This window comes from Eschrichtius robustus, chromosome 7 (genome assembly GCF_028021215.1).
Source record: "Eschrichtius robustus isolate mEscRob2 chromosome 7, mEscRob2.pri, whole genome shotgun sequence".
In the NCBI taxonomy this organism is placed as follows: Eukaryota; Metazoa; Chordata; class Mammalia; order Artiodactyla; family Eschrichtiidae; genus Eschrichtius; species Eschrichtius robustus.
In genome coordinates, this window is record NC_090830.1 from 72,620,063 (window position 1) to 72,640,204 (window position 20,142).

A 20,142-nucleotide genomic window follows, 5' to 3' on the forward strand; every position below is an offset into this window, starting at 1 on the left:
AATTTCCACTAAAAAAAAAATAAAAATAATTGTTCCTCAAAGTCATGTAGTCTTTTTCAATCTTCAGAAGTCTACCAATAAGTGTTACACTTTAAGAGTTTGTTATTTTTCCCTATCCTCAAATTTAGCTTAGGGCTACTTCTGTAGGAAGAAAAAGTGAGGAATGCAATAAAACCTGAGAGTATGGATTGATGTTGCAGCATAAATGTATCTTTAGGTGAGGGAAAGGGAGATGTGTTGGATAATCTTGTAGGTCTCATTCGTTTGAACTTGCCTCATTCGAAAAAGATACTGAAAAACCACTTTAATGGTCAGACCTGGAAATTTCTTCATCCACTTATCTAAGTCAGACATCTTCACTTATAACCATATGTGACCAGACAGGGTTTTTAATGGAGCCCTTGAAGCAAGCAGATGGAAACCAAGGATATTTCAGAGACATGTTAATGCCTCGATGGAAGATCAGAATATAGTTATAAATGTACAAATGCATTTGAGTATTCTAACCAACTAGAAATGAAGAAAATAAAATTTCCATAGCTGTAGGGACTCTATAGCAGCATTCTGACTATCTTATTACATGATAGGGTAGCTGAGTCAAAAACATTAAGAGCTTTACATCTAGATTACATGCACTTATTGGTGAAAGCACTTTATGAGTTAGAATGTCAATGATGTATGCTGTATAATAAATGGTTGTGGTATTAAAACTGTTGTAGAAAGGGAATACTGAGAATTTTTTTTTATAATATTAGTAAATTCTGACTCTGCCCTTGGTCATGTTAGTGACCCTTGATATATGTTTGTTCCAGTATATGCTCATGACCAGAGCACCTAGACAGAATTCAAAGAAAAATTAATTTTCTCACAGGTACACTGATTTCAGAAATATTTTGTAGCACTTTATAGTCTACAATGTATTTACATATAAATTATGGAACTCGATCCTAAATAAAAACTTTAGAGATTCAGAGCACAGGTTTTATGAGTACTATTTTGCAGATAAGCAAACTGAGACCCTAAGAAGACTGGTCAGAATCAGTTCCAAATTCCAAATGTCAACTGGCGTATGCAATAAAAAATATGTGTCATTCTCTAAATTATTCCAGAAAAACATTTTGGATTTCCTGAATTCGTTTTCTAAAACTCTTAGTCCACATGTTCCCATATCTGGTCTTATGTAATTTTCAGTTTTCATCAAAGCTTTTGATTCCATTGTCTTCTAAGACCATTTGCAAAGATGTTGCCACTGTCCAGACCATCTGAATAGAAATCCATGTTGCTATTGTTAGTGCCTAATTCTGCTAATCATTTTACAAAATATTTTAAAATACATCATGGTTCTTTGAGGCCTAATAACAAGACGATGTTTGCAAAAATTAAAGTCTCACAAAACTGAAGAACGTTGAGAACCAAATTCAAACAAAATTCAAATGTGTTGAACTCTTGACGTTATTCCCCAAACTTGACCTACAGAAGCAGTTGATGGCTGTACCAGCCCTCCAGTTGCTCAGCCCATAAAACTAGCAGTCATCGTTAATTTCTCTCTTTATCTCATACCTTCACTTCTAATCCATTAAAAAACTCCTATTGGTTTTACCTAAACATAAATCTAGAATCTAACCAATTCTCACCACTTCCACTGCTACCATACTGGCCCAAGCTGCAATCAACTCTCTTGATTGGTATTATAACCTCCTTACTGGCTTCCCTTACTACTCCTTACTACTCTTGTCCCTTCAGAGTATATTCCCTCTCTGACTTCATCTCCAATTACTCTCCCGCTTGCTCTCCCCACTCTAAGACTGACTGGCCTTTCTTCTAGTCAACGAACACACTATCTACTCCCACATGAGGGCCTTTGCACTGGTCACTCCCCATACATATTTAAGGTTAACAACCTCATCTCCTTCAAGGGTTGTTCAAGCCACTTTCTTAGTGGCCTTAATCATCCTATTTAAAACTGCAATCCACCTCACCCCTTCCACTCTTAATCTTCACTATCTTTCTTACTTTTCTATAGTACACACTACGGAATAATATACTATTTATGTCTGTTTTTTATTGTCCATCTTACCCCTTCAGAATGTAAGCTTAGATCTTTGTTTTACTCTTGATATGCTCTAAGTGTCTGGAATCGTGTCTAAGACTTATTCGGTACCCAAACTGTTAAATAAATGAAATCTCTGAGAACAACCCATTGTTAAGATATCAGTATATCCACTTTAAGCCCTGACTGTCTAAGTTTATATATGGCAATTCAGTTTCATATGAGACTGAAATTTGCCATTATATAAGATAGGATTTATTTACCCAATTTAAACAAAATATGTCAAGCGATTTGAAGTACTATCAGTGTAATTAAAAAAAAGTCTTTAGATACATGACACTACATTCCATGAGTATATAAATCATTAAGGCTCTAGATTCATTGGGGAAATTTAAGTTGTCAGGTAGTTTATGTTTTTTTCTGTATGTGGTGTTAAGTGCAAAAGAATTTGCTAAATACATAATGTAGTATAATTTTGCTTCTTTTGAAAGGCAAGTAAGAAATAATCATCTTGCTGTAGCCAACAAGTAAAAGGAGAATAAACTTTAAAAAGTAACCAGCAAATTACTAAAATCTTTTAGAATATAAGGTTTTATTTTTCTTTTGAGAGATTACTCTATGTCTTGGGAGTGATTTCTGTAGCCTCAAGTATTCAGTCTGGTTTAGCATTGCACCGTTTTATTTTTGGACTTCTCTACTAGCCTCTTGAGTGGTCTTCCCTCTTCAGGCACTTCATTACCTTGAACCAGGATAGACCTGGTGGTGATACTGGCTTCAGGGCTAGTGCCAAAGCAGGAGCCACGCAGAGGGCCTGGAGTCAGACCCAATCCAAGAATGGCTACTGATTACTACTGAGGAAGAGATCAGTAATCAGCATTAAGAGAAAATATCAATTTTGAGATCCAAAAGGTGAATGTGAAGTCAGCACTATGGAGCAAAATAAGATCAGAAGCCAAGGTACCAGGAAAATGTCTAAAAACTAAGGGCAAGGTGTGTGACGCAGCAGCAAATGTTATTCACCATAATTGATCCAAGAGGATTTCTCCCAGGAAAAGCAAAGTGAGAGAATTACATTCTCAGTGGGCTCATCTGTGCTTCTGTCAGGGAATGAGAGAAGAATAAGAAACACAAAGTTGACGGGGCCTCCGGCCATCCTAGAGCAGCCCTCTGCAGCTGTTAGGCAAAACAGACATCGGATAGCTACTTCCCTTGGAGAAGCAAGGATGGTGAAGAGAAAAATCAGAGCCTTTCAAGCAACAGAGATATGATAGAGGAGTTATAAATATGATTCCCTTTAGTCTTTTTTTTAATAGATACAAGTTGCCAAGCCCTATTTGGGATGTTAGATGATAAAAGTTGTAAAATGCCAAACCTATATTTATTATTCTCATAAAATTTATGGTTTAACTATGAAGACAAGAGATGTCTACATGAAAAGTGAAGATCACTTGCTGACCATGTGAGTATTTCCGCTTCCCAGTTTCTTGCCTGATAACATATTTTTTAAGAACACTTTCTCCAAAATTGTATCCAATCTCACTGGCCAAGGAACTTTTCAGGGATCAATCCCATGTACACAAGACTAGCATTACATAACCAGTTTATCCTACATCAAATGTACCTGTGACCCCCATAAAAATGTATTTATTCAATAAATCTTTATTGAGCATCTATAATGTGCCAAGTGCTATTGCAGGTTTCAGGGAAACTGAAGTAGACAAGGCATTGTCTTTGTCCTCATAGAACTTATATCACAATGTCATAGATTTATATGTCCTCTCTTCCTACTAGGAGAAAATTTATTATTTTTATTCATTCCCTTACAGTGCATTTTTAAAACCAAGTTGTCCATCAGAGTCTGTTGATAAGTGTAGCCTCTTCCGTCCCCTTGAATCAAAATCTTCAGGGAGGGATTGGGAAATTTATCTTTCTAACAAGCTCTCTGGGGGCTTTATGCGCATTGACAGCATGAATAATTTGGGAGGAAACTGCCCTATTAATGGCATACTATCTGAGGAATTGGAAGATGTCTATGGGATCCCTTTTGATTATCGTGACTGTTACCAAGCTTCTCATCCTTAGAAGATATGAAAGCTCTCCAGGGTTTTCCACAGCCAATTCATCTAACTAAGACTAACACTTCTATTTTTTATAAAATTACCATTTATTTTTAAGCAAAATGGTTTTCTCTGTGGAGCAGCTGTTACCATATTCTGCTCTGGGGAAGAAAATAATCGAACATTGATTCCTAGTTATGGTCCACTAGATACTCATGTTAAAGATAAAGTTGAGATGATGGAAATTTAGGAATTCTTCTCATCAAAGAAGGCAAGACTGAAAGTATCTCAGAAATCCACTGTAAACAATATAAAAAATATTCACTGGAGTAGTTCTTTGTGAGTAAATGAAAGTGAGTATACTCAATATTCAATACTAAATAACATGCAATACCAGCAAATACAGTAAAGTTGATATTATTCAAATAACAGCTAACACAGGCTTATTATGTGCCACTTACTATTCTAAGTACTTCACAGATATTTAGATGACTTAATTCTCAAATCCTCTATGAAACGGAATTTTGTTATTATGCCCATTTTGTAGAAGAGAAAACTAATGCATAGAGAAGATAAGTAACCTAGTGAAGGTTACAGAGCTGGTAAAGTACAGCCAGGATTTGAACCTAGGTGCAAAAATTCATCCTCTTAATCATTAGACTAAGCTTCTCCTCTTTAGTTTTATGATTCCTGTTAGAAGACTCAAACCAAAGAAGTTTATGAAAACCTATTTTAGAAATCAACGATTTTATTTTATTACAGCTTCCCTGACACAATGACTTAGGATAATTTTTATTTGGCTCATTTTAAAGTGAAGATAACAATGTTGTTGAAGCAGGATCATCTAGCAGTTAGAGGTGTAAGCGTAAGAGAGCTACGGTTCTAAATCTCAGTTCTGCCACTTGCTTGCTATATGACCTTGAGCAAGTTACCTTTCCAAGTCTCAGTTTCCTCATCTTCAAAATGAAGGTTATAATGGGACCTACATCATAATATTGTTTACAGATAGAATAAGATAGCCCAGTTAAAGCACTTAGAAAGTGCTCAATAAATACTACTAGTGCAATAAATAGTAACAGTATCAATAAACTGAACCAGATGATCTCTTGATTCTTGTACTCACACTAAATATGGCTTATTTCTCTTCTAATTAAGAAAATAAAATGACAGCAACCAAAACGACAAACCAAGTCATAAGCCATGAAACCAATTATGTCTTTTGTGGGAAAATCAGAAAGGTTATTGGACACCTTAGTTTATATGTCATTAGTCATCCTCTCTACTCCAAAATGTATGTGTTCTAGCATCCTGAGACACCTTGTATAATACAATCACTGTGACTCCAAGAGGTCAAATGGGCAGGCAGTTAATGCTTCTCTGTGAAAAGCTCAATAATTCATTTTATAAATTTCAGTTCAAAGCTACTTTGAGGCTAAGAAAAATTGACATTTGGTCTGTGAACTTAATGTCAAGCTCAAGAAAAACTCTGGGCAGCGCATGTTTAGCGATTAAGTGGATGCAGACAATAAAGACGTTGCCAAATTGTAAAACAAGACTTGGAAATTACAGAAAATGTTGCTAGTTATTGATTACGGTGACCATTCAGGTCCTACTGAGCCACCCAAAAGAATCATTCATTTTCCAGCAGAAAGCCTGCTCATTTGCAAGATAAAAGAGAGACATTTCTGCACATGCCCATAATGTTCTTCACCACTGGGGGCAGCTTTACATAAGACTGCATTCACTAAAACCAAAGCAACAGTCCGAGCAGCTTTCAGAATGACAGTCTGCAGAAGTGAGCTGAGCGTGGTGTGCAGGGTACGGGGCTCTCCTGCCTTCTGGGCTCCAACGCAGCGCTGTGGCTGAAGTGGGTGCTCGCCACCAGAAATGCTGGGCTATGGGATACAGATGTGGCAGCTCAGGTAGCCTCATGTTGCCTGGAGGAATACATCTTGCTTTCCGATAAGAAGAAATTGTAGAAGCCAGTTTTTTTTTCTTTTTTTTTACACACCCCCCTCCAAAATAAACTGTAAAGATGCAAAAACGTAATATTCATGAAGATCCTATTACCTAGGAAGATTTTGATGTTTTGCTGCAAATGCGGTGTTGGGATTTATTTGTTCTTGGAGTGTTCTGCGTGGCTGGCAAAGAATAATGTTCCAAAATCGGTCCATCTCCCAAGGGGTCCAATTTTTCTTCCTGGGTGTCAGCGAGCCCTGACTCACTACAGCGCAGCTGACAGGGGCTGTCATGCAAGTGGCCCCCTAAGCCAAAGCAAAGACCTAAGGACGACCTTTGAACAATACAAAGGATGGGTATGTTTTGTCATTTTTCTTCTTTTCTTCTTAAAAAAACAAAAACAAAAAAATCCACTAATCTGTATATTAATTCTGCCTTAATTATCGTAGAGATTACCTTGCTCTGCTCTAAGACTATAAATTCGATTGCTTAGTTGCCATGTTTCCTTGCTTAACTATTAAAAAAAAAAAAAAGCCTAAAGACAATTCTCTTTAAATTATAAGGAGATGATATTTGATGTTAAATGTTTTTATCTAGATTTAAATTTCTAAAAAAGAAAATACATGCTTATTTTTGCTTGATTAAAAAATAAATGAATTCTTTTTTTGGGGGGATAACTTTTCTAAGTTGTTTTTATTTCCAGGTTTCAATGTAATTAGGCTACTGAGCGGATCAGCTGTAGCACTGGTTATAGCCCCCACTGTCTTACTGACAATGCTTTCTTCTGCCGAACGAGGATGCCCAAAGGGCTGTAGGTGTGAAGGCAAAATGGTATATTGTGAATCTCAGAAATTACAGGAGATACCCTCAAGTATATCTGCTGGTTGCTTAGGTTTGTCCCTTCGCTATAACAGCCTTCAAAAACTTAAGTATAATCAATTTAAAGGGCTCAACCAGCTCACCTGGCTGTACCTTGACCATAACCACATCAGCAATATTGATGAGAATGCTTTTAATGGAATACGCAGACTCAAAGAGCTGATTCTGAGTTCCAACAGAATCTCCTATTTTCTCAACAATACCTTCAGACCTGTGACAAATTTACGGAACTTGGATCTGTCCTATAATCAGCTGCATTCTCTGGGATCGGAACAGTTTCGGGGTTTGCGAAAGCTGCTGAGTTTACATTTACGATCTAATTCCCTGAGAACCATCCCAGTGCGAATATTCCAAGACTGCCGCAACCTGGAACTTTTGGACCTGGGATATAACCGGATCCGAAGTTTAGCCAGGAATGTCTTTGCAGGCATGATCAGACTCAAAGAACTTCACCTGGAACACAATCAATTTTCTAAGCTCAATCTGGCCCTTTTTCCAAGGTTGGTGAGCCTTCAGAACCTTTACTTGCAGTGGAATAAAATCAGTGTCATAGGACAGACCATGTCCTGGACCTGGAGCTCATTACAAAGGCTTGACTTATCAGGCAATGAGATCGAAGCTTTTAGTGGACCTAGTGTTTTCCAGTGTGTCCCAAATCTGCAGCGCCTCAACCTGGATTCCAACAAGCTCACATTTATTGGTCAAGAGATTTTGGATTCTTGGATATCCCTCAATGACATCAGTCTTGCCGGGAATATATGGGAATGCAGCAGAAATATTTGTTCCCTGGTAAACTGGCTGAAAAGTTTTAAAGGACTGAGGGAGAATACAATTATCTGTGCCAGTCCCAAAGAGCTGCAAGGAGTAAATGTTATCGATGCAGTGAAGAACTACAGCATCTGTGGCAAAAGTACCACGGAGAGGTTTGATCTGGCCAGGGCTCTCCCAAAGCCGACATTTAAGCCCAAGCTCCCCAGGCCGAAGCATGAGAGCAAACCCCCTTTGCCCCCCACCGTGGGAGCCACGGAGCCTGGCCCAGAGACCGAGGCTGACGCTGAGCACATCTCTTTCCATAAAATCATCGCAGGGAGCGTGGCCCTTTTCCTGTCTGTGCTCGTCATCCTTCTCGTTATCTACGTGTCGTGGAAGCGGTACCCGGCCAGCATGAAGCAGCTGCAGCAGCGCTCCCTCATGCGAAGGCACAGGAAAAAGAAAAGACAGTCCCTAAAGCAAATGACTCCCAGCACCCAGGAATTTTATGTAGATTATAAACCCACCAACACGGAGACCAGCGAGATGCTGCTGAATGGGACGGGACCCTGCACCTATAACAAATCGGGCTCCAGGGAGTGTGAGGTATGAACCATTGTGATAAAAGCGCTCTTAAAAGCTGGGAAATAAGCGGTGCTGTATTGAACTCTGGTGACTATAAAGGGAATGTGGTGCCCCTCTCCCCACCCCTCTCCCTCTCACTTTGCTGGCAAGGTCCTTCCCTGTCCGTTTTAGTACATTCATAATACTGGTCATTTTACTTTCATACATAATCAACCCATTGAAATTTAAATACCACAATCAACGTGAAGCTTGAACTCTGCTTTAATATAATGCCTATTGTATAAGACCCTTTGTTGATTCCATTAATGTCACACTTGTTTTAAGATAAAACTTCTTTCATTAAGTAATCCCTCACATCGGCTGTTATTCTCCTTCTGGCAAGACCAAATCTATAGTTCCAGAAGGTTTGCAGCTCATTGGCAAATCAAGGAAAAAGTGAATGATCCCAGGTACTTGGAGCCTGAACTGATTCTACGAGAGGACTTGATTATAGAACATTTAGGGACAGCCTTAAAACAATGCCTAGCTTAAAAAGAAAACTGCAGGAAACTATCGAAATATGGTGCTCTGTTAAAGCAGCACCACGAGCAGTTTCCAGAGGTGTTTGAATTACAATAAAGCAAGCCTAGGGAAAACTGTCGAAGGGTTAAAATGCTGCAAGTAGACACCTGCAAAATGTGAGGAGACAGTAAAAATACAAAGTTTTAGACCTGAAGCCTTGTCTCTGAAACTCATCTCTGTAAAATCAGGCTAGAGGTTTCACTGTCAATTTCTTCTAGCCTCCACATTTCCAAAATAAGTAAATAAATGAATAAATAAATAAATAAAATAGGCAGGAGGCAGATTTCTCCACTGCTCTTCACCTTAAGGAGTTTTCAGAGATGAGGCTTGCAAATGGGAATGCCGCTTGCTAAATGCATGTGGTTGGAAGCTTACCAAAATTTCTCTTTCCAGCTCTTTTAAGGACCCTAATGTAGGGAGTGGAATTATGAGCTCTGTCTGTTCTTCTGTTTGGGATTTGTCAGGCTGTCCTGTTGTGTTCCACTCTATGCCAAGCACACACACCAGTCCCCTGATGACTGACACTTCATTCAGAGGTGTAAAGAGAACACATTCCAAGACACGCTTTCCGCCACCGACAGCCTCGTTGAAAAGGATAGTTTTGACAACACCTTAATAAACGTATAAAATAAATCTTACAGGACAAAAGACCAACCCCATGGCAGTTGTCTTCTGCTTTTCTATTGCTGATGTTACAGTGTCCCCTTGTTCATCTATATTGTGAACTCCATTCATCAGTATGATTCTGTACAGACCCTGTTGGCAATCTGCAAGCTGCATGCGTGTTTTTATGTCAGTGGTGAAAGTTTATTGCCTGCAGCACAAATATCACAGCTTCCGTATTTAAGTAACTTTGACCACAGTTCATTTAGATTTTAGAAAAATGTCTTTAGTCAGTATTCTCTTTCATCCTCCAAAACGACGAATTCTATTATAGGAGCAAAAATCAGGAATTGCAACATTGAGCCCGTTCCATTTAATTTGGTTTCTCAAGCTTTATATCTTTAACCATGCCCCTGTTCTTTCCAAACAGGATCACTGCAGCAAAAAAGAAAAAGTAAATGGCTATTTTTACCAGCATTTTTATATAGTTTGGAGGCTTTTCATATTCTGAGAGGAAAAATCTAGGCAAGTCACCATGAGATATAATTGCAAAGAAGCCAGATTATAAAAATCATACTTTTATAAGCAATAAAGAAAAAGGAACCTCGAAAGTAGATTTCTCAAGGAACTGTACTTTGATTTTGATTAAATCTTAAAATAGATACCAGTTCAGAAAAGCATCACAGCTACAATATATTTGTCCATGAATAACTGTTGGATATACATTTATTAATGGCAAATAGTCACGGATTCCCAATTGATTAATAACGCAGATACTTCCTCACAGTACAATGAATTGGATGACTGAAACTACAGCGATGTTTTTCACTGAAGTTGTAATTTCACATTTTTCATAAAATGTCAGTAAATACATATTCCATCTAAAAACAAAATTTTCTTTGGTCAGCCTCATTTTTACCTGTACTAAAGATGATTGTTTTAATTAAATGCAGTGTTAAAGTGAAAAAGCCCATTTTTATTCTTTGACTTGACCTTCTGCCTCATTTGTCATGGATACCAAATAAATTTAGGCAAGGCATATTTATATTTATATTTTGAAACTCTTGCAAATACTTGATACTGTGGTACTGCTAGTATACATAAAATATGTTTGCTGTATTAAAAGTGTTTCTAAAATTCAAAGCCACTTGGTGTGTTAAGATTACATGAATGACCAAAATTTTGAAGGTTGGTCATTTTTTAATGCCTAACTTTAACTACATATAAATTTAATAATAGAGAAGAACCAAAATAAAATCCCTTAGATTGTAAAAGCAATTTTGATTCAGTACATGGAATTACAAAAAGAAGTCTTTTCCCTCTCTTTGGGAATGAAGCTTCTTTAGTTCTCAGTACATAATTCTTGTAGGTTAGACAATCACTAGGTCACCACTATAAATTTAACAAAGCCAACTGGTGAATGAATGTTCTCCTGCTTAAAAGTCATCATCCTCACCACCACCCCATGGCACTTTTTGGACTGCATACCGTAAATCTATTCTCATAAGTATTTAAAAACTCATTGCATATTAGAAAAATGTAATTGATATTTCATTTTCTATTCCAAATTTATATTAAGTGTCTGACTTTCCTCAAAGGTGACAACAGTTAAATAAACAGCCTGACCTGTTGAAATACACAGCAGAGATGCATCAATGCAGAACGGATTCAGTCTTTGAATGCTTTACCAGAGAGAGAGAGGAAATACAGTTTAGTCTCTGAACTGTATGGGTTTTACCCCCAAATTTTTATGAGCCCCGGTACGCATAGCGCTACTGCAGCGTAGAGTTAATAGTCCAAGTGCCAGTCTTCTAAGCAATAATTATGCAAGATATATTCCTTTTAAAAGAGTTTATATTTTCCAAGGATGCTGACATTACATCTTTTCAAAGAATTTAAACCATTTTTTCTTGATTCGGTGAGTCAACTGCCTAAATAGACAAACAGGCAATAGACTGTATATCTGTGGAGCATCAGTGACCTCCAGTGGCTCGTTAGACTAACCACAGCTACTCAAACATTTTATTTAGTTTTTCATCCCGAACCCTTATGTAAATGTGGTTTACCACATATGGTTTTCAATCCACGAATCAGATTTTAATTTTACTTAGTTCATCTCCCTTGGAAACATGGTTACAGTACAATTTTTTAAGTTATATTTTGTATATTGACTTATTTAGTAATGCCCAGAGGCCACAGAACTGGAACTAAGGGCTAGAAATAAGTGTCCAAAGATGAAGAGTGAGTAATAATGCAACAAAAATCGATGAGAAATATTTTTTGAAGTATTCATAATCACCGACATTGGCCAAATATTCTGATATTTGCACTAAGTGAGAATATTTTCCATAGGCAGGATACTGAAATATAATTTAATTTAAGTTGGGGAAAACAAATTTCAATATTAGTACTGAAAGAACCAGCATCCGTTATTTACCAGTCAGGAGTGTCTGAGCTGTGGGGTGAGGGAGGCCTCCCCATCCAGCTCTAGAACTCTCCAGTTTGTTATCGCGCCAGTGACCTGTGCTTTGCCCCGGTGCTCTCTCCCTCCCTCCCCCTTTTCAGTCAGCTGAACGCTGTTCTATTAGGCTCTCTGACAATGATGTTACAGTCTAAGAGGTGATGATTCATAGGTAATGAAATTATGCTCTCCTTCTGGGGAAGGATAATGCAGAGTCAGATTGGTAGATTTGGCAAGGATTTTTAGGATGCTGTAGGTGCATGAAACACCTTCTCTCCCCTGGACATTTACCAAGAAGAGAACTTAATAGTTTGTTTAAAGTGTGGATTAGACTAGCATCAGAAACAGCATCAGGCCATGAAGCCTAAGACAAAATGAGTTCCAGACATGACAAACGAGAACTGAGCCGTGAGAAATGAAAAATTCAGAAACTGTGTTGCCTCTTTTATTCCCTTTTCCCTGGATTCTTACTAGAAGCTGGATTTTACGCAAACCCATGGCATTTTGCTATACTTGTATTCTCTTAGCCACCTACATCAAAAATCAGAGGCAGCTGGGATAAACCATGAACACAAAAAGTAATATCAGTGGATTTTAATTACAAATGTTGTAAGAGAAATAGAACTGATGAAAGCCAAATAGGTTGTATTAAATGACTCCTGAAAACAAATTAGATAATACACAGGTGAAAGTGAGACTTTCTAGAATCTAAGCATAATAGCCTGTAGAATTGGACCCACTTTTGCCTACTCTTCAAAATCATTGTTGATTTTTGCACAGTTGGGTAGAATACAGTAGAAATATTACAGAGAAAATCTACATAAAAAGAGATTATGATTCTTTTGATTTAAGGAACATATCATGCCCATGTAAATAATAGAGTATGGGCCTTAGATTCAGATTTCTCTGACACTTGCAAATCAAATAATCCCAGGGAAATTCCTTAGCTTTTCTGAACTTGAAGTTACTCATCTGTAAAATGGGCAAAATTACTGACTTCTCATGGTTACTGGGAGGACAAAATGTGAGCAACACTTTGTAAACTCTAAAATGGCAACTATCTATTATTTTCAAAAAGCATTTATTGAGGTAATCAGCTATGTTTGCCGGTGTTCTACGTTTGGCCTGGGTTAAAAAGACATTACTAACCTCTATGTAACAGAAGCCTAAATCCACTTTACATTAATATGAATTCTGAGACTTGGCAGTGAGTCTGGAACTTAATTTGTCTTTGACGTTTATTTTCCATAAAAACAGTTTCTTCCGCCCCATATCAATAATGACCGCAACGTACAATAAACATAAATAGACACCAACCAGAGCTTATCAAACTAAATCAAAATTCTAATTGGGTCCCAAAAAAGATCATTATAGAAAAGGTTTTCAATTAACATAGGTTACTTGCCCTGCCCCTCTTCAGTATCACTATTTTGAGCCCTTGTCGAATTTATACCTTATAAATATAACATTTATGGCAAGATAACATCATTATTGAGCAAAAAGTAATTGCTTTTAACATGTTACAGTGGGATTAGCACATATTCCAGGTATCGATTACATGACATCTACTCTGTTGTTTCTTTTCCCCCAATGAAAGATTATCCAAAATTTCCTCCTAGTATAGAAATTATTATTGACTTTACCAGTTATTACTGTTGAAACTCACTGGATTAAAAAAAAAGTAGCATAAAAATACAAAGGCTTTTTTATGAGTTATAACCTATTCATTTATGCAAAATTAAATATTTAAGAGTACTCTTTTGGGGCCTTTCATCAAAAAAATGACCAGTGTAATCAAAAATCTCTCTCTACTGGATGTAGCTTTTCTTACCAAGTATGATGTAGCAGACGTATTTCCAAAATTCTTATAATTTAAGTAGAAAACCAACCTCTTTGATAGCTGAGTTCCTATGAAATCTCTTGAGAACAGAGAGAGGATGATGGTTTTTGCAAGCACCTCTTGAGTTAGGTCTCCTGAACATGTGAGGAGAATTTCAGGAACACAGAGAGAACAAGCCTATCTGGGTCACAATGTAAGACCAAGCAGAGGGAATCTATTTAACAACTGTACTTTCTAATAGCAGAAACTCCATATGCAATAATAATCCATTTTATTGGGAAAAAAAGAGAGAGAAAAAGAAAAAGAGCTTCTCTCTTAACCTATCCAGCAAATGTTGTAATGCAAATTGATAACTTTTTTGATAATTCTTTATACCTTATTTTCAGGGACTCCCATTTCCCCCTGACCCAGGAAAAAATTCCAGTTATTCTTTTATCCCACTCTTAAATTGTTGTTCTCTACTTCCTATGTCACACAAAAAAGGTCTTGCCTCATATAAATCAACACAGTTGGTCATCTTACTCAAAGGAGCATCCTATCTTCAATAAAAAAAAATTAGACCATAAAACAAAACGTTAAGTCTGGCTGACCTTTCCCCTTTTCCCTACAGCTTACAAACCACCTCTACAGTATCTTTTGATTTGCAGTAGAAGAAGGAAGAAATAGAGTTGAATTAACAATTAAATGACTCCTAGAAACAAAACATAAGACTTTATGAATAGGAATACTCAACTATAGGTCATCAATCAGAAACACATATCAACAATCAGAATTTTGTCTTGCAGGGAACGAAATGTAAATTTTGGGGGCCTCACGAATAAAACGATAAGGCAAAGACCACATTTAGCAAAGACAATTTCTATTAAAGCTTCATTGCACTAATTACGTCTATCCAGGGTGTAAATACATTTTGCCAGTAAAGAGCAAAGGACTTCAGTTAAGAATAAATCCTTATTCAGCACTCTTGGGGCTCAAACGTATTGATGAAGTGGGGGTAAAAAAGAAAATATTTTCAGACAGTGACGCTACAGTAGAGTAAAGCTATACTATCCAGTGGTGTTCATGGCTTCAACTGGGTGGTCCATACATGTAGCTAAAAAGTGCTTCTTGTCATTAAGTTTGATCTGTTGTACTCTCTGAAAGAAGGAACATGATTTTTGATGCGGTCAACCAGCATCTCACAAGAATGTTTAAAGGAAACTTGTAGGACATACCACGTTGATCTTGAAGTAGCTGAGTGACTTTAAAGTCTCTGATAAACCTGTGATAACTTACCACAGTGAAAGAAGTTTAAAAACTAACTTGGCACTTTAGGATCAGTGTTGGCTTGTTCTTCATCAATTTATGAAAGGGATTCTGCATAATTTGTATGAAATTCTTTATGAAAGGGATTCTGCACAATTTACATGAAATTTTAAAGTTAAAAGGTATAAATATTTGGTTGGAGTACTGCCATTTACCCTAAGGAAGGTTAGGTAACATCACTGAATTACAATTAAAATGGAATAATTAAAGATCTGTTTAATATGGCACAGGACATATTATATACATAAGTATTTTATGTTTTCCGCCAAGCTAGACATGTTTCAGATGCTTAGGGGAAAAAAAGAATCCATGTCCTTCCTATAGGATTATTCACATTTTATCACATATTTATGTGTTATGTGCATTTTTGTGTACTTGAATTATTATGTGCCAGGAATGTGTATATAGTTTTTTTTTTTAAATATAAGAACAGAGTCCTTATATTGACTCTATTCTCTGATAAATTTCATCCATTAATCTTAAATCTTGTCCCTCTTTATAGGACTGCCCTAAGATAATTCATACCCTACCCACACAAGGCTTCTCAAGCCAAATTATACACCTCCAGCTCCATTAGGAAATGATTTCCAGTAATTTACCATTAGGATATCCCTCTGCTAGTTAAATTCTGATCTGCTAGTGTAGTCATCTTCCCAGCCTGTGGCACTCACTCCAGCCTATTTTATGTCGTTAAAAGGCAACATGCACTTAGTCCTATGGACTTTTACAGGGAGGACTGAGTAGTAAAATGTAAAAATCTACATATATTTTTATGGGCTTCACTTTGGTTGTTTTTATGGTTGAACACACAGAGATGTGCGGGGTCTTAGTTTACACTGAAATGCAAAACCATTAAGCTAGCTATAAATTAAAAAGAAAAGGTCAAGATAGACAAAAAAAAAAAAAAAATAGAGTCTAAAGATCATGTTATTTATTTCTTAATCTTAAAAATAATACTAAATAATGAACATCCTGTATTTCACTTTCCTGACATCTGTTTTACCCTCCACATTTCCCATCATATTCTCGAATTTAAGCTTCCCATTTCTTACATTTTCCCACTTCTAACACGGAGGTTTCTTTTGTTTGTTTTTTAGTTGTTTTGTTTTGTTTTCTGCCTGCAGACCTTTTCCCAATGCTTTTGTTGTATCACTTTGCCTGCTTTTCTAGACTCCCCACTCAAATTTTGATCCTGTCAGAACGTCACAGGGTAATTCATCAGTTTTGTGATTGGAGTGATCGGACAAACGGACTGGGTTTGTCCCTAGAGTGCAATCTAGTCAAGTCTGGGATGTGTGCCTTCCGTCTTCCCTGCCTCCATTCCCATGCCTTTTCTCCACCTAGGATTATCCATACTGAAATTTCTGCATCCAGTGCTACCTAGGGCTCTCTTGGTTCCTTACTCCTTACCCAATATGTATCCCCAGATCTCAGCTAGCATCATTATCGATTCCAAGGACACTTACACCTAAATGGGGACAAAAACCTTTTGCTAAAGGTGAGAAAGTCATATACTAAGAGCAGGGGTTACGCTTCGAGGGCAAAAGTGCTTTGCAAGCACCTCTGAAATCATCCTACATAGATACCTCTATATTTTTCTCAAACATGAAGTTGGGCCTTCCCAAGCGAACCAAGGCAGGACAAATAATCCATGTTTCATTCAGTAAACTATAGTTTGAGACATCTCTTCAGTGAATTACCATTATGCACAGGCTTTCGCCTTAGTTTTTCTCCAAGGAGAGACAATGTTGTATACAAGAAAGAACGTGGGCTATGGATGCAGGAAGAACCAGTTTGAATTCTTGTTCTGGGACTTAATAACTGCAAAATCTTGAGTGTTAGCTTCTTCATCTTAAAAATAAAAATGTGTAAAATAATATAATCATCACAGGACTGTCACAACCGGGCAAAGAATCAGCATTTCTTGAATATTTTTATGTACTTTGTTTTGGCACATTGCATATATTATTTAATTTAATTATTTAATATAATACTCATAAAGATCCTATGATGATTAAATAAGATGACTTAGATGAAATCACTTAGTATAAAGCTTGGCACATAATCGTAACCTTCTCCTTCCCTTTATCAGCTCTAATTGCTAAAAATTTCAGTATAACAGAATGCTTTAATAGCTGTATTCCACTATCTATTTTTACATGGAATAACAAGCAGATATCTGGCAGACTTTCAAGAAATAGAATCTTAACTGCCATAAGCTCAGGGGCAACTGGGCACATGATTAATACTGAAGAGTAATGTGGTACCTAAGACCAAAGTCCTGAACCTCCCATCAAAGCCCAACTACATCTCTACCTTTATTTCCACATTATTCCCCATGCTCTCTAACACTGGCCAGTTACTGAAGTGCTTTCCTACCTCTGTGCTTTTGCTCAAGCTATTTCCTTTGTGAGAAATGACTTTCCTCTCCCTTCCAAGTCCTCCTGTCAATCTCTGAGTCTTCTTATAACAGATCCAACTCAAATTCCACTCACTCTAGAAGTCTTCTTAATCTTGCTTGCCCTTCCCTGTTTTCCATGATATTTTGTATGTCTATTGGAGACAATATCACAGGCTGCCTTATGTTAGAGTTATTAATGTGCTTTCATACCCTTTTTGGGGAAAGGGACCATCTCTTCTTTTCTTTCATCCAGTGGTGATTGGTTATAGACTTTTATTCGTAGTGGATATCTGTCGAACTGATTTTCTGTTAATCATTATAAGGTTATTATCAACCTCATATTTATTTATATAGTCTGCATATACATTTTGTTTTTATTTTATATGTACTTTCTCACATATAAAGTCTTCTCACTTATCAGTAAACTGATAAATGGTTTCAAAAATTTTTCTTACATAATATGGTTTTTAAGAATCCATGTTCAGATTTAAGTTGCTTTTATGTTGTGAATAATCTAACAACAATTTTCTTTGATAGTTACCAAGGGTATGACCATTTTAGCTGGCATGTTTAAGTGACTAAGAGCTAAAAAAAAATTGTGGGGCAAAGAAAGAATATTTCATTCAAAGAATGAATACATCTTGGTTTTAGTGAAGGTTGGGTAGTCCACTTTTGTTGTAAAAGCCATATATTTGCGACTGCTCCTTGCCCACTGCCTCTTGGGAAAGGTCCTTTTCTCTTTAGCTTCATATCTTCTCATCGCATGCCTAGTGCCAAAGGCTTCTGCTTCAGACACATTCCAAGGCCTCTCCTCTCTTCCCAAAGCGGCTACCCTACACTATCACAGAAAACAAGTCAGAGGTCTTTGGCTTTCTGATTATATACATTTTCAAAGTAACTATTCTACTGAAGGTTTCAAACATCAAATACTCAGAAGCTGACAATTAGAAATGCTCATTATTTGTTTACCTCCTGAACACTGATTTTGCAGAAGGCACAACTGATTATAGAGGATTGAAGCATCTGCCGTTTGCTGGGTCTCTCCTTTCTTACCTTCTGTCCATCCTCTTACTCCTTTTCACTGACTTTCCTTTCTCTCTCTCATCACCACTCAAAATATCTTTCAACTTTTCCCTCTATCCAACTTCATTGATAAGTCAATCTATACTATACTTGACTATGCACCTACTGACTGGGTTAAGAGGAAAACACTAATGGGTTTTTTTTTTCTCTTAGAAAAGCAATAATTAAGACGACACAGTCTAATGACTTAATTTAAAAGGGAGTCAAAGACCTATTTGTATTCAATAGCTTTGTTTAGTTCTATAAATGAAGAACTATAATTTTGTAAAGTGTAGTTTAATTTCAGAAAGAGAAGTTACATCCCCCCCCCCCCGAATATATTTTTTAGTCACATTTTAATCGTGATTCGTAAAGGCAGGGCAGATTTGTAGAACATCCAAGTATTCCTTTAAATGTGAGGTATCACTCAGACTCTGAACTGTGCTCATCTTTGCCATCAATGGAGCAGATCCATCTTTGGAACATATGTAATAATACGAGAATTGAAATGAAACCTTCCTTTAGTCATAAAACTTGTAGCTATGAGGGTTTTTGAGAACCTTGCAGTCCATTTTCCTACCTTCCATTTGAAACTCTAAGCTAACTTAATTGTACTCTTAATGATCTTCCAAGGACTGCATTCCTTAGTCCCTCTCTTAGTTATCCATTTCAGGGTTTTACTACAAACTTTGCATCGGTTGTTACCTCTAATCTATATCTCTTTTGCTTAAGATATACCCAGTGGTTACTTTAATTTTAAAAAGAAATTTTTGTTTGTCTCCATCCTTATTTAAAAGAAAGAAATATAAGAAGTGGTCGACTTCTGGTTTTATTTTTAATCTTCAGTATTGGAATCTGCTTGGTCTAGCTCAGGTAGAGGGCCCTGGGCTCCACGGCATATAGTTGGAAAAGATGAAATACCGCCGTTCTGAAACTGGCACTGATCTACTATAGATTCAAGAAATTCTGTGTGGTTACCAGCTGAATGAAAGGAACTCAGTGCCTAACTAACCTATAACCAATCACATAGGCAAGAAGTTTCCAGCAGGATGTATTCAGCAGTTTTCAATACCAGGCTCACAAATTATACTTCCAGAGGTCAAATTTGCATATAACTGTTTGAACCACAACTATCTCCTCATACCCAACTCAGTTTTAACATCCAGCAGTGTGTTGTGCAGAAATAATCAATGGTTAAATTATTCCCATTTTGTTGGCTCAGTTCACAGTAGCCCACTGATTAGTTTTAAAAAAAAAACAACAACTATGTGATCTTCAATTGTATTTCAACTGTACCCAAGGGCAGATGCCATCTCTGGTAATATGACAAAACAGATTTAAGTTTATAAATGTTTCTGTGTGCTCCAATCACAACCCGCATCCTGCAGTAACTACACTGTAGTGCAAAGTGCTGTAAAAAATGCAACTGAGTTTCCTGGAGAATCATTTTAGAGTTAATTAAACCTTCTCCACCTGTAATTTAAGAAAAAAGAAAAAGCCCAACACTCTTAAAGACTATGGGGGAAAGGCAGTTTAAGAAATAGAAGTCCTCTGTTTATCCAGGGATGTACGTTACAAGGCAGACAGCTACACCACAGTAGAGGGACAACATTTCCTCAGCTGATTCGG

General features: G+C 37.0%; 2 protein-coding genes across 2 annotated transcripts in view; one reads left to right on the forward strand and one right to left on the reverse strand.

Moving 5' to 3' along the window:
• Positions 1-20,142, reverse strand: part of CTNNA3 (catenin alpha 3) — a 1,637,417-nt gene that overhangs the window by 949,664 nt on the left and 667,611 nt on the right. The window lies entirely within an intron of this gene.
• LRRTM3 (leucine rich repeat transmembrane neuronal 3) overlaps positions 4,004-20,142 on the forward strand; it is a 181,139-nt gene continuing 165,000 nt past the window's right edge. The window contains exons 1-2 of the mRNA XM_068548882.1: positions 4,004-4,103; positions 6,770-8,301. Of these exons, the coding sequence (XP_068404983.1) occupies positions 4,004-4,103; positions 6,770-8,301 (1,632 nt within the window). The remainder of the gene's footprint in view (positions 4,104-6,769; positions 8,302-20,142) is intronic.